This window comes from Pristis pectinata, chromosome 17 (genome assembly GCF_009764475.1).
Source record: "Pristis pectinata isolate sPriPec2 chromosome 17, sPriPec2.1.pri, whole genome shotgun sequence".
Classification (NCBI taxonomy): Eukaryota; Metazoa; Chordata; class Chondrichthyes; order Rhinopristiformes; family Pristidae; genus Pristis; species Pristis pectinata.
The window spans coordinates 16,325,043-16,340,367 of NC_067421.1; the positions used below are offsets into that span (position 1 = coordinate 16,325,043).

At 38.5% G+C, this 15,325-nt stretch overlaps 1 protein-coding gene across 8 annotated transcripts in view; it reads right to left on the reverse strand.

Moving 5' to 3' along the window:
- Window positions 1-13,399: 13,399 nt before the first annotated feature.
- suds3 (SDS3 homolog, SIN3A corepressor complex component) overlaps window positions 13,400-15,325 on the reverse strand; it is a 46,003-nt gene continuing 44,077 nt past the window's right edge. For all 8 annotated transcript variants that reach the window (XM_052032461.1, XM_052032463.1, XM_052032460.1 and 5 more), the window contains one exon: window positions 13,400-15,151. In XM_052032461.1, coding sequence (XP_051888421.1) covers window positions 15,053-15,151 — 99 coding nt within the window. In that variant the 3' untranslated portion in view covers window positions 13,400-15,052. The remainder of the gene's footprint in view (window positions 15,152-15,325) is intronic.

A 15,325-nucleotide genomic window follows, 5' to 3' on the forward strand; every position in this document is an offset into this window, starting at 1 on the left:
TCCAGAGATGAGCTGAGAGTGACCACCCTTGACATTAATGTAACATTTGATCATGTGTAATATCAAGAAGGTCCAAGAAAATTGATATCAAAGGGAATCAATGGCATTTTTTTCTACTGTCTTGAGCCATACCTAGCACAAAGAAAAATAGCTATAGTTGTTGGAGGCCAATCATTTCAGCCCCAGGACACCCCTACAGAAGTTTCTTGAGCAAGCATCAATGACGTTTCTTTCATCATTAGGTCAGAGGTAGGAATGTCTGCCGATGATTGCATAAAATTCAACTCATCAAATAATGGGAATATGTCTGCACACAGCAAGATATGAGCAACATTTAAGCAGGGAGCCGATGAAACGCAAAGTAACATTTGTGCTACACAAGTGACAAGCAAGGGTCATTTCCAATATGAGAGTCTAACGTTATCCTCATGGTCATCTAACATCCTGGGGAAATCACCAGTGAGCAGAACTCTAACAGGACCAGCCATACAAAGATAATGGCTACAACAGCACTTCTGGAGCTAGGTACCCAGGGAATGATGTTACTTCCCAAATCCCCAGAGCCTTTTCATGAGCCAAAAGGCCCAGCTCAGATGCCACCCTCTCCACTTACCTGGATGGGTGCAGCTCCAACACCACCATGAAGCTTTATGTGATTGAGGAAAAAGCATCCAACTTGATTGGTACCCTTTTCATCACCATGGTTACACCATGGTTCATCACCATGCCACCCAGAAAATGCACGGCAATTATTCACCAAGTTTTTGCTCACAATGGGTCATGCATTTGGGACCTCCCAAACCCATTACAACCAGAAGAACCAGAGGGAGCAGACATACAGAAACACCAGCCCATGCGAATTTCTGTTTAAAGTCACACACTATCTCCACTTTGAAATATATCACTGGCCTTTGTTGTTACTGGGTCTAAATCTGGTATTTCCTTCTCAACAATACTCTGGAACATCTTCATCAGAAGGGCTCAAGAAAGCAGCTCACTATCATCTTTATGGTCTTCCTAGCAATGCCAATATCCTGTGTATGGATATAGTTCAACTGATAATCAGAAAGAAGGCTATCAGAGGATGGACAATGGGATCTATCCTCTGGTTGTGAAAGCAGTAATTTCATAATATACTTGAAATGCTCATCACATCTTAAGGGATCTTTCTAGCCATTCTGTTGTAATATTTTAGGTTTATATTCAGTACTTAAACTCCTGTCAGGAAATTCCATTATAGCTTTCAAAATGATGTGTAAATACTGTACACATTTCAAATATAAAGTAACTCTATCAAAAAATAATGGCTGTAAATTGACTATAAAAGTCTGGAAATTGGTCCCCAAAGAGCTTTTCGTCAATTAGTCTTGTTTTGCTTTCAGATTCAGCTTCAGAATTCTGGTCAGAAATCTCCCACAGATATTATACTTTGAGAAGGCAGGAACTTGAAAGCCTGTAATTTACTTGAGCAACCATTAAGATGCTGTTCTGTGAAGCTTGTATTGTTCAAGTTTCCATGGATGAACTAAAATAACTTCCACAGCTTTCCAAAGCGTTAATGCACTTGAGATTTTTAATGCAGTCCCTTAATATCAAAAAAGGCCAATATTTATCAACAAATTATATTTAAAAAAAGATGATTTTTTACATATGTGTGGACATTTGTTTTGATAGCAGGCTAATTCTAGCACAGTACATTTAAATCTGATTTATTCCAATGCAGTACTTGTAACAAAACACAACAGACAACAATCTCACAAAAGGGTAGACCAGACACAGAGGGGGTCAGGAATTGCCATCAAAGGCAAGGCGGGTAGCCAGGTTTTAAGTAGTATGTTGATAGTGGGTGGTGGAGAAAAAAAAGTTGGTGACAGAAGGCTTTCCCACCAACGTTGGAGAAGGGGATAATTTGCAAGATTAAATGAAGGGCGGTGGGGTGGGATAAATTGGAGTTCAGGAAAAAGAAAGGGATGGTGCAATTAAAGGAGGGTATACAGGGAGAAAGAAGAAGAAATTGATAATCAGTAACCTGTATCCAATATATTCCTTTCCCTATTATGTCTCTTCTTTATAGACCTACAATCCAGAGCAAAATAATAGGAAAGCTGAATCAAATTGGAGCTAGTGGACAGGATTGAATTTTGTATTCAGCTAGGACAGATAGAAGTGGGGCAATAGGGTGGTAAAGAGGAGAAAGGATCAGCTTGTGGGGGTGGGGGGGGGGGTGGAAGGGAGGGTTGAACATAGAACTGTCCCGCGCAGGAACAGGCCCTTCAGCGCACAGCATTGTGCCAAACTAATTAAACTAGTAATTAAATGCCTAACTAAACTATTGTCTTCTGCCTACACAATATCCATATCCCTGCATTCTCTGCATATTCGTGTGCCTATGTGAGGGCCTCTTAAACTCCTCTATCGTACCTACCTCCACTATGACCCCGGCAGCAGTGCATGCCCTCTACTATTAGACATTTTGACCTTGGGAAAAAGATATCAGCTGTCTACCCTATCTATGCCCCTCTTAGTTTTACAAACTACTATCAGGTCACCCCTCAGCCTCCACTGCTCCAGATTGTTAAACAGACGATATCCCCACTACCCGTTCACAAGTCTTTGCATCAGCGATGACCCCTGCTGGCTCTACTGTGATTTACCGGTGTACTAGAATTGATGAGTGGCAAAAGACCTCCAGCTGAATGAAACCCCCAGAAGGAACAACGCCTGTGGCTCTGTTTGAAACTGTAGGTGGGGGTGGGTGGGGTGGTGGTGTGGGGAGAGAACGTTCCCACAAAGTGTGGTGGATTAAATTACATAATAGAAATCCTCATAATCAATGACAAATTGAAAAAATGTTAAAGAAGAAACCTTCCTTCCTTTTGAATTTTTTTCTAACTTTCATGATGCAATCATTTCCAAGTGGGTTATTCTTATGCTAATCCTAAAACTGAGATTAAATTTCCCTCAACAAAAGCCAGCAGCCTCCAAAGGACCTTGGTATGTATCTGATTATAACACTATCCAAAAGGGAGAAGATAAACAAGCAGAAAGTCACATTTCACCTCTGGTCCTGGCAACCTTAAACACAGAGTTGCTTTGGTTATAGGCTGCTTTGTTGTTTCACTTGACCCAGCAAATAGGGTTGAAATCAGAAGGAAGTGAAGTCCTGTGCTGTTAAGGTAATTTACCCAAGGTAAGGTAATTGAGATATAATTGGATGGGATGGATATTTGCATCTGCTCAGGAAATCCAATATGGTAAAATGCAGGAACAATGGAGTGTATTGTATAGTCAGAGTCATACAGCAAAGGAACAGACCTGGTACACCATGTCTGTGTCAAACGTCAAGAATCCCTCTATACTAATCCTATTCTCCAGAATTTGATGGTAGCCTTCTATGCCTTGCCAATCTAAGTTCTTGTCCAAGTACTTATTAAATGTTGTGAGCGTACTTATCTCCACTACCCACTAAAGCAGTGTGTTCCAAACTCCAGCCAACCTCTGTGCAGTCTCTACCTAACATGAATGTTATCTCAATAGCTGCACACCTTAACAGGAGAGAAATGTTTTATTTAATATGAGGTGAAGAGAGACAATGGGAAGGGATCATAGAAAGGATTGTGGATGGATAAAGGGTTCAGAGAAGTGATCAGGAGGGATGATTGGGTAGATGATCAGGGAAGGGAGAGACAGTCACGCAGTTAATGAATGGTCAATGTCAGGAGGCTTCTGGCTTAATCTGGGGCTTGGGGTAACACTAGGGGTAAGGGGAGGTTTACCAGTTATTTATGTGCAAAACAGTGATAGATGTGAAGGAGTTTAAAATCTACAACAAAGCTGATTATTTAGCCTAGAAGTGTCTATTTTAGTCCCATTGCTGATCCAAGACACACATGCCCGAAGACATTTAATGAATGGCAGGATGGGCACCATAGCCTCTGCATCCCCACATGCCCATAAGACTTGCCTCACACAGGACAGCAGATTCAGCCTCGCTGGCTAGTGCCCATGCTGACATTTTGGTCAGAAGGATGCAGTTGCCCTCTGCCGTGATCATATTTGGGTTGGTCTTGTTTTTGGTTGCAGGATTAATTGTGCTATAATGCCCCGCAGGAGTTTGAAACCTGTAGATCCAGTAGTAGTGTCCACAGAAATATATATTTGACATGTTTTGTACTTTTGAAGGAAGCTGCCTTGCAACAAATTGGCTTAGCATTCAAATGCCTACACCAGTTTTGAGAATTCGACATTTTCAGGTTCCACGACCCTATTTCAACTCTTGCCTTGCTGAACACACCTATGTTTATTCTCACATTCTGCAGTATTAAATGGAATTCAGAGTCAGGCATTCCCTGTGAAGCTGCCAAACTGGTTTTTGAGGGAGAGCCTTTAACTCAGGGGTTTATCAGTCTGTGCAAGGGTCTGTCACGTCCTGTCTCATGTACGCTAATGAGATGAGCACAGTACAGATTTACCAGAAGGAGGGAGTCCTGAAGTCTGTCACTGAGAAGTGTGCAAAATGGCTAGGATTCTTCAGGCAGGAAGCTGGCAAGGGGCAGATCAGGCATTCCACCTACTTACCTTCCAGTCCCACAGACAGTGAATGATGTTCTCCAATGCTGGTTTCACAAAGTCAAGGTCCTGAATAGTGCTTAACCTTGTCCACAAGGCAGTCTGCTGCACTGTCTACCCAATGAAACACACTGAACTGGCACAGCAGATCAACATTAATGTGATGTCTGCAGCATGTGCTTTTCCCTTATTGGATAGTCATAAGAGTCCTCAACCTACAAGGACACAACTGTCACATACAGTTTATATTCCTCACATTAACACAACTAAGTCACGAAACATCTCATTTATCAATCTTCCGTGTGCTCTATGCTGTTATGGGGCAGTTGCAACTGAGTAGGCAATGTCAAAGTTCCTTCACCACAAGTATTGCAGCAGGACAGGGAAGTAGATCCTCAGCACCCTCAACAGTTAAGAATCAGCAAGAAATGACAACCTCCCTGCAGTGTTCAATGCCCAGGAACAACAACAAAGAAAACTGAATTCTCCACAGTGATACAGCTCCTATGTTGCCATCATTTATGTTCCCTTCTGGACAAATCACAATACCCAGAACAAAAGAGTCAATATCCCAAATACATCGAGTGCCTTTATTTAACCTAGGAGAGTTGTACAGTGCTTGTCCCTCTCCATGCTGACTGTGGCTGGAACCAAGCTAGATTATTGCCCCCTAGGAGTGGAGGTTTCAAATGATTGTGAAAGGCAACTGCAAGTGTGGCTGTGGCTAGGTACCTGGCTTTAGACTGCATCATCTTGTTACAAGTTGGCAGCCACCTAGACTTGCAGTTTTACAAAACTCTAGTTAGACCACATTTAGAGTACTGTGTTCAGTTCTGGTCGCCGCATTATAGGAAGGATGTGGAGGCGTTGGAGAGGGTGCAGAGGAGATTTACCAGGATGCTGCCTGGATTAAAGCGTATGGAATATGAGGAGAGGCTTAAGGTGCTAGGGCTTTATTCACTGGAAAGGAGGAGGATGAGAGGAGACATGATAGAGGTATATAAAATATTGAGAGGAATAGATAGACAGCGCGAAGACAAGAGGGCATGGCTTTAAGGTTATGGGTGGGAGGTTCAGGGGAGATGTCAGGGGGAGGTTTTTCACCCAGAGAGTGGTTGGTGCATGGAATGCACTGCCTGGGGTGGTGGTGGAGGCAGATACATTGGACAGGTTCAAGAGTTTGTTGGATAGGCATATGGACGAATGTGAGATAGAGGGATATGCGAGAGGGAAGGGTTAGATAGTGTGAGGGTGGTTTGATGGACGGCACAACATGGTGGGCCGAAGGGCCTGTTTTGTGCTGTATGGTTCTATGGTAGACTATCTGGCTGATGGGCAACTGTAAGGGTAATGTCAGACCAGCAGTGATGGAGCATAATGCTACCATGCAGGAAAAGGAGAGCAGATTCATACTTCACCACTGACATTCCTCCAGGATGGGGCTTCTGTTGACCTAACAATTTGCTGGGGGATAGATCTCCAGAGTTTCACATTGCAGGTGAAAAGGAGAGGCCCCAAGTGTCATGACACACTGTGTTCAAGGCTGGAGTTGGACTCTCCCATCCTCCTCGGCATCTCACCCATAATGCAGCTTCACGCTAATTTCTGCTGCTGGAGTTTGAGCAGAATTTCGAAAAAGGTTGGCATCTTAGCTACATGCAAATAAGCATGTTTATATGAATGGCTGAAAAGTGCATTGAAAGGAGGGATTTCAATACACAGGGTACAATTCAACAGCAGAGAAAGGTGTGCTTCAATTAAACAGGCTGGGCATAGTGCCCTGGTGATTAGCTGAAGTGGTGGATTTGATGTTAAGCCAATGAGGAAACAAAAGATCAATAGTGAAACCATGAAGGCTTTGGAGAAAAGATCTGCATGTCAATCTATACTATAAACTTAAAGTTATAGAGTAATACAGCACAGAAACAGGCCCTTCGGCCCAACTCGTCCATGCTGACCATGGTGCCCACCAAGCTAGTCCCATTTGCTGAAGTAGTTTGCACCTCAACCACGATCCTGGTACTGCATTTGGTCTCAGCACTCTAAAGGCCTACCTTTTGATTCTATCATCCCTTGTTGTAGTTGCACAAATAAAATAGCTTACATTTATACAATGTTTGCAACATATTATACATTTCACATTGGTATAATTCAACAAAATCTACTGGTTCAACCTACCATGAACCATATTCCGTATGCTTATGCATTTTCATCAGATCAGCCAGTGTCAAACAAAAAAAAGGCCCTATTTTAAAACACTTCCTTTGTGTTATTTCCTCACATCATGCAGTATCCAAGTGAACATGTAGAATTGAGAGGAACCGGACAGTTTGGGTTTACTTTCCTTGGAGTTCAGAAGACTGAGAGATACTTGTTAGGATTCAACATTGAATTCAAAAATTTCACATACCAGCCTCTCCTGTGTGTGTCAGAACTGGCCAGATCTGTTGCAAGGTCTATAACATGAACTCAGTTTCTCCACTGATGCTCCCTGACTGCTGAGTACTTCCAGCTTTCCCTTTTACTTCAGATCTCCAACAACCACTGTGCTGGGCATCTCACAGTTCTAGCATTGTTTTTATCTCCCATGTAACAGTTAACAGTAATAATAAATATAGTATCTTATCACCACACCAGTGGTCCAAAATTACTCGTTTCCTCTCCTCTCCCCCCACCCCCACCATTAACTTTTGAACTGCAATTATCATAGGCAACTGTCAATTTTGCACATATGCACAGTAAAGCAACTGAAAAATCAAATACTGTAGATGCTGGAAATCTGAAATAAAAACAGAAAATGCTATAAACATTCAGCAGGTCGGGCAGCATCTGTGGGAAGAAAATCGTTAACGTTTCAGGTCCAAGTCCCTTCATAATGTCATATCTATCTTTGGTTATGTTGGCTGATGAAAACCTTCAAGAACTCGATGTTCTTCACAAAGTCTTGTGGATTCAATTGCAGCACAAGGAAAAAGAGCTATTATAAAAGCACAAAATTCTATCCCTTCATTAAAATATCAAGTCTCACCACCATGGAAAGGAATAACAGATGCACTAATTGCTTGCACCATCCTATTCTATGTCTGTCCAAATTATCCCAAATGTTATTCAAACCAGATATAGATATATATCAAGTGCACAATAGAGACCGGCAAAATAGCTAAACAAGGAAATCACAAACTCCTTTAATATGATTAACATGGCCTTAATATTGGAACATTCCAACTTGAGAATGTGCAAGGTGCTGAGGACTTTAACTCTATCAGATTTGCTCTGTTTCAAATGATTCAGTACACCAAGGGTCCCCTTGCCTCAGATGGATGCAAAAAATTCTGTAACTTCCTTGTTGGTCTTCCAAATAGCATCATCCTCCTGGGACCTACACAATATGTATTCCTGAAGTATCACATAGCTGTCTGGGGGAGTTTCCCATGTGCAAATTGGCTACCATATTTCCAACCTTCAACAATGGCTATACTTCAAAGTAGTGCATTGGCTGCGAAATGTTTTGAGGATGTCAAGATCATGAAATGGTCCTTTCTCAGAACTGTACTGCTGGCAATTTACAGCTTTAAATACAATTTCAAATATCAGGTCTGTATTCTTCAAAGCTGTCCCACACTTCATTGAAACTTAAATACACTCTAGAAGTTCTAAGACCAAGGCAAAGCACAGAATATTTCAAATACAAAATATTTAAACCTTCAAAGATGACTTCTTTTATTTATCTTTTGAAAAATGCTAAAGGTTTTTTATTAAATACCCATAAGCGCTGATGGTCGTACTAACTCATTTAAGTCAACCAGCTGGTTTAGCAATTTGGACTTCCTATACACAGCCATTACTAAATTATCCTGACTTTCACCATGAGTCCAAACATTTCATCTTTCCAAACAGTAGTTTAGGAGCACCAAAACATTGAGTATTTTTTTTATTTTCAAGAACAAACTTGAAATTATATTCAAGGCCAATTAACTTTGCATCTAGTAGACAAGTGTTTTTGCCAGATAAATAAGCAACAACAACATTATAATGTATTTCAAATAAGATAATTACAATTTTGTATAGATATATAGCATAATCAAGGCATATTTTCCCCCAAAAAGTGTTGGAATTCTAGAGGAACAGAATTGATGTTTCAGCTTGATGACACAAGCTCAGGGGAAAAACATTCTTATAATGGAAGTATATCAAGCCCGATAAAATACAGGATATCAAAGTGCTACACTTTTGCTGCCACACATGGTTAACATAAGTATGAGAGAAATTACAAGTTTAAAACTGCAGAGTAATTTTGTAATCAAACTCGCTCTCATTATTTTAAAAAAATTGTAGGGCATTAATCCTGAGATCATAAGAACTGAAACCATGCAGAACAATTTAATGATCACAAGTAATTTGAATACAAAAACAACTTTAATAGAAACATTTTTTTTCCCACGATCTGTAATGCAATAACAGCATGCTACTATTTTCATACTATAATTAGCTCAATCAGTAAAGTGGAATCTTTTCAAACACTAAAAAATGAATACCATTAATAATCAGGGCCAATTTCATTTTGAAAATAGGTGTCATAGAGCAGGCATATTTGCAAATCTGTGACAAAGTTACTGAACCATCTTCTGGTAAAATGTACAATGGCTCAATTCAATCTCACTTTACTGCAGCATTTCCACTGCACCTGCACAAACTAACGGAGACCAGCACTGATGTAGAAATGGAATATACGAGCACTCCTCTGCCAGAGTGAAGAACATACATATTTTAGGTAGACCGGAATAATAAACTGCATATGACATATTTAATTGATAATACAAGGAAAGAAGTTATCTACCTCAAGGCACTGCCCAAATATATTTTTAAAATAGCTTTGCAGATTAATAATACATTTAAGAATTTGCATTACCTGTACATCACATTTCTTTACCTAGATTTGTATACATTTTAACAAGAGGCATACCTGTGTATAACAATTACACATTTGCCTATGCAGCAATTACATCCCACTCTAACCACAAGTTACATCTCCAAATTCCTCTCCAAACCACTGGGACTTAAAGAGCCAACCATCCTTATTTGCTTCCCAAATTAAAGTGTTGATGGTTCCCCCTGATATAAATATTCCAAAATCACAAAGACTAAAATATGATTCAAGATCAATTTACTACTTAGTTCTGTCAAGCTTCAGAATGCATGCATTAACCTTCTAAGCCTTCACAAATGCAAGAAGTTTTGTTACATAACTGATTTAATGTAATTTTCTCTTCTGAAGAAAATCAAATAAATAATACTTAAGACAAAGCTTTGAAATCATGGTTGTGGAGAAAGACTGCACAATTTAATGGCTTCAAAGAATATACAAAAACTAACTGAAGGATAGAACAAAAACACAGCCACAAGGTCACTAAAATATTTCCTAGCATAATTTGAGATAAAAGGAATGTCTTTCTGAAATAAGTCTGAATTTCTAGATGAACTAATAACACATCATCTACTGAGAAATTATACAGGCAGACTAAAAAAATATTTCATCTCCACATCCCACAGGAAGATAAAATCATATGAAATACTTATGTTCATAAAACCCTTTGAAAACAGCCTGAGCAGCAAATAATCAGCATACGCATGGACTTTCCATTATGTTTATAGATTATCAGTTATCATGTCTACATTTCAGCTGTTTAACACATTGCACCATATAGTTCCAAGCATCATTTAAATTTAAATACCTTATTTTGAATTAGACTTAAACTAATCTCCAATTGAATTAGTAAATATTGTTGTCAACAATATATTGGCATATTAAAAATATTTTTGTTCTTTGTTTCTCCAACCAATTTATTGGCTTTTGAATTAATAGAGAATTTTATTTCATGTATTACACTTTAGAACTAAAAGACAACAGAAAGGGAAAAAAAACACATCACAGGCAAAATATTTTTTGGTCATACCTCAAAATTCTATATTTGCTCATATATTTGGCAACTTTTGGTAAACTAGATTAATTATGTGGTGGAAAATGTTATGCTCAATCCTAGTATATAATACTCATCAAAATCATTACTGATTATGACATATGCACTAAACATTATCCCAATGAAAATGGAATGTTATTAAACCGAACAAAGCAGGGAGGTCCCAAGGACCAAAGCCTTATGCTATCTCTGAAAACATTATCCACTTCATCCCTTTACCTTTTCCCTTTTAAATGTTTTTGTTTTTAATATTTATCCACTCCTATTTTACCTTCTTAAAAATCGGTGTACAGCATCTTACACTGCAATTTTTGTGTCTTAGCAGAATTCAATACAAAAGTACTCAACCACTTCATCCCTTTCTTTTAAAATTTTAAATGTGTGCACGCTATTTAGACTTTTATTGACCACATGAAAACATTCTTCCCATTTATTTGATCAGAACCTTTAATAATTTTGTACACCTTTCACATCTCCTCTTAACCTTCTCTGCTGAGATGAAAAGAGCTCTAGTTTCTCGGGATTTTAGAACTACCCTCCCATTCATTTTTACCAGTACATTTGGAGGTATCACTGAATAACTTGAGCTAAGTGGAATTATGTTGATAATGAATATGGATCGTTCATCATTTTGCATACTTTCTGTCCAATAACAGACAGCATTCACCATTCTGAAATTCTAATTATGCAAGTCAAATAAACATAAGCCTGCATTTATTTAGTAACTTTAACATGGTAATTGCTCCAATGCACTTCACAAGCATAATCAACCAAAAAATTAACACTAAGCTAAGGAAGATGCTAGGACTGGTAACTAAAAACTTGGTTGAAACAGCAAATCTTAGGAGAATTTAAAGAGTGAATGACAGGTTTTAAGGTGGAAATTCAGAATTTAAGGCATAAATATTTGAAGGTATCCCCACAAATCGCAATAGTGTGGGGATAAACCACAGGCCTTTATTGGAAGAATGCGGTGTTCTTGAAGGATGGGAGGTTGGTGGTGGTGGTGGTGGGGGGGGGAGGTTGTGGGAGGTGGTTGTGGGTGGGAAGTAAAGAGGATATAGGTGGTGAATGAGGTCATTGAGCAGTTTTCAACATTGATGAAAATGTAAGAACTGTGTAAGATGCAATTGCCCAGGTTCAAATGAATCAGAATAGCAAAATCCCACCCACTTTTAAATTTTAGTTGACATTTTTCATGATACTTGTTATTGCATCATGAAAGAAAAAAATTATTGCTACCAACAGCTGGTAATGAAAATCACCCATACTCTTCTTAAGGTATATAACCAGTCCCATTAAATCATAAGAGACTAGCAGCTGAACAAATAAATATCTGGTGTATTTACCAATGATGCTCTGGGATTGATTGTGCGTGCAGTAAATTAAGCTCTAGGTTCCACATCCCAACAAATTATCCTAATAAAAGACCATGGTGAAATTGTATTACAAGCCAGGATTGGAACTGTGGTCTAATAACTACATGCAAAAGGTCAAGGACAGTACAACAGTCGAGATAAAATGTCCTAGCTCAGGAGTTATGGGGAGAAGTAGCAAAACAGTATAGTTGTCTGTTAGTTCAACTACAAACATGGTTCAGTGCTGGCATTCTTGGCCAAGAGTCAGATAGTTGTGAGTAAAAAGCTCCATTACAGGAGATAACCACAACCTAGAATAATACCTTAGTTCCATATGGTGGAGATGGAGGTGGATGATTCATAAGCTAAACTGAGGCTCAGTTAATCAATTTAAGCAGTGATATTCATTTTCTATTTTTATTGCTGATTTCCAGCATGTACAGAAATTTGCTTTTGTTATGAGAAGTCTATTGTCCTGACTAACAATTATCCCTGAACAATTCTCCTGTAGCATAGCAGTTATCACATTCACTTTAGTGCAGAAAATTCTCATTTAGATTCCGGGCAAGAACACAAAAACAGAAGAGGCAGGAAAAACTCAGGTCAGGCAGCAACTGTGGAAAGAGAAATGGTTTTTCAGGTCTTCATTTGTTTTGACATAGGGTTGCAAAATCAAAAAAGTTGACTGTTCTCTTTCCACAAGTGCTGCCTGACCTGCTGTTTTTCTAGCATTTTCCATTTCAGATTTCCAGTATCTGTCATTATTTTTTATTTTCATTTACTGGGCAAGATCATTCTGACTGGCACAGTGGCAGAGCAATTAGTGCTGCTGCCACACAGCTCCAGCAACCCAAAGTCAATTCTGACCTCAGATGTTGTCTGTGTGAAGTTGGTACATTTGCCCTATGACTACGTGGGTTTTCCCCAAGTGCTACAGTTTCCTCCCACTTCCTAAACGCTGTAGTTAACTGGCTATCGTAAATTACTATAAGTGTAGGTGGACGGCAGGAAAATCAGGTGGACCAAAAAAAATGAGTTGGAGAGAATAGTTTACAGGGAAATACATGGGGTAACTGAATTGATGGGAGTGCTCAGAGACATAGCATAGATACAAGGGCTAAATGGCCTCTCAACACATTGGGAAAAGACCCTTACTTAATGCAAGCTCTATTTGTCATTATCATTTCAAAGCACATGTTCAGAGCATAGAAATACAATGCTCTACTATGCCATAAACCCAGCCAACACCCACATGGTTAATATTGTATTGTTAGGTGTACAAAGGAAATTTAAGTGGCAACTTTCCATATATTGTGTAATCTCTGAACAAGCAATTACTTTAACTTTCCCCATCTAGATAACATGCATTATTTCTTATTCATTTACAAGATAATCCTGCAGATAAAAGATATTGTATTACATTATGGATTACTTTGAATTTAGAAAGAGGATACTTTAAATCTCTGTGAAAAGTATTCAACAATGACATTAAACTGTGACAAGGACACCTCTAAAACTTGGTGTCATGTTTAATGTACCATTTCAGTTAATAAAACAGACTTACTTGGTTTTATTTCACAATCAAAAGCTAAAGAATAACACAATGCAAAACTTATTTCAATGGAAAATGAAGAAGAAATGGTAGTCTTGATTGTGTCATTGATGTTGATATTTCATGATATTCCTCAATTAACTAGGCATCCAGGTTTGCACCTCAAAAGATCATCAGGAAGCACATATATACAGCAACCTTTTGCTTCTATATAGTTGTTGGAAGTAAATTCCAAAAGCACATTTGTAAATATAATGCTGCCACATTCTTTAAAAACTCAGCAACAAAACCATCACCAAACTATTGTATTCTAAAAGTGTGGGAAGAGTAAAGAATACATTTTCTTGTGCACATACTCAGTTTGAATTTTTATATCTTGCTCCATGAGGAATTTAAATAATTTCAGTCTAACTTGCTTCAGTTTTTAATAAATGAGATTGAGCAGCAATATCACCAGGTAGACCTTCAAGTTCATGACTCAAAAGAAGAAAACAAAACAGAATTTATAGCAGCCTTCTTTAAAAAGGAATAGGTCTCCAACTACAAGTCATAAAAATCTGTTTCAAAAGTTATTCAAATTTCGAATGGGATAAATTCCACCACACAATTGAGGAAGTTAGGAGAAGACAAAATGGAGCATCATCCGACACTTGTAACAGCAATCATTACAAAGCAGTTAGTGATACCAGGGACAATTACAAAAGAAATACCTTTTTGATTTAATCATATCTCACAAATATTGTTTCCTTAGAAGCAAAGTTCTTCAAATATTTCAAAAAGTTTCCCAAAAGTCAGGCCAAATGCAGTAGCCTTTGAATCAGTGAGTTGCTGACCATGAGCATTTTTAAGCAGCAGCTTTAAAACGTATTTGCGACCTGGCAATCAAGCTGCTAACAAAAAAAGAGCAGAATTATTTGGTTTAATTCTGTTCCAACGCCACGTGTTGCAAACCACTATTTAAGGAACAACAGCAGAACTTCATAAATATAGATCATTACACAGTATTAATCATAATCACAGGCTACCAACATTTTCAGTTTTATTTAAGGATACAGCATACTATAAATCATGAACTTGAGTTGATTGTTCAAAGAAACAAGGTTATTTAATACACTTGTAAAAACAAACAAAGAATGCACGTTTTTGGCCTGTACCCAAGAGTGACTATGATGAAGCATTTAATACAAAATAAACAGCATGTACAAAACATAGTCCTCTCAAAAAAAGGGTGATAATTGTTCAGGTAAAAATGTTCCAGACTGTCCAGCACTGAAGCAAACAGGTCTTCGCTCTGTTGTCTAGAATAAATGAAACAATCCACAAATTGGCAGTTTCCAGCCTTAAAGAATGGTCAGCTCCATCTTGGGAAGATGAAAGTAAAGAGAAATCCTTGAAAAGGTGAATTTAATTCTTAAAAATATGCACAATCATCAAAACTGAGATGGCATTGGAAAGTGTCTTCAAATTGTGTGCTCTCCAGCCTGTCAATAAGCTTGCTTGTTTTAATATAAGTTTCCATATAAAAGTCATGGAAGAGTTCACCTCTGAGCATAGGGAGATAAGAAGCAAGCCTCCAATGTAACTTGGTAAGAGTTCTAGGCAGCAGATCGCCTCCTTATAATGAAGACTCCTCTGTGTAGCTGTCCTAGATATATACGCATCTTTGTGCTATCACTGGTCTTCCTTACCCATATCTGTGAGGAACAAAGATGGATGGGCTTTACATTTGCACCATTTAAATTAATACATACTGACTATTCACAGCAACCCCAAATATCTGAAAGGTACCAATGAAAAGCTGTTTTTTTTCCCTTAAAAGCTTCCAGATTAGGTAGACAATTAGTACACACACAATTTTTCCCTGCTGT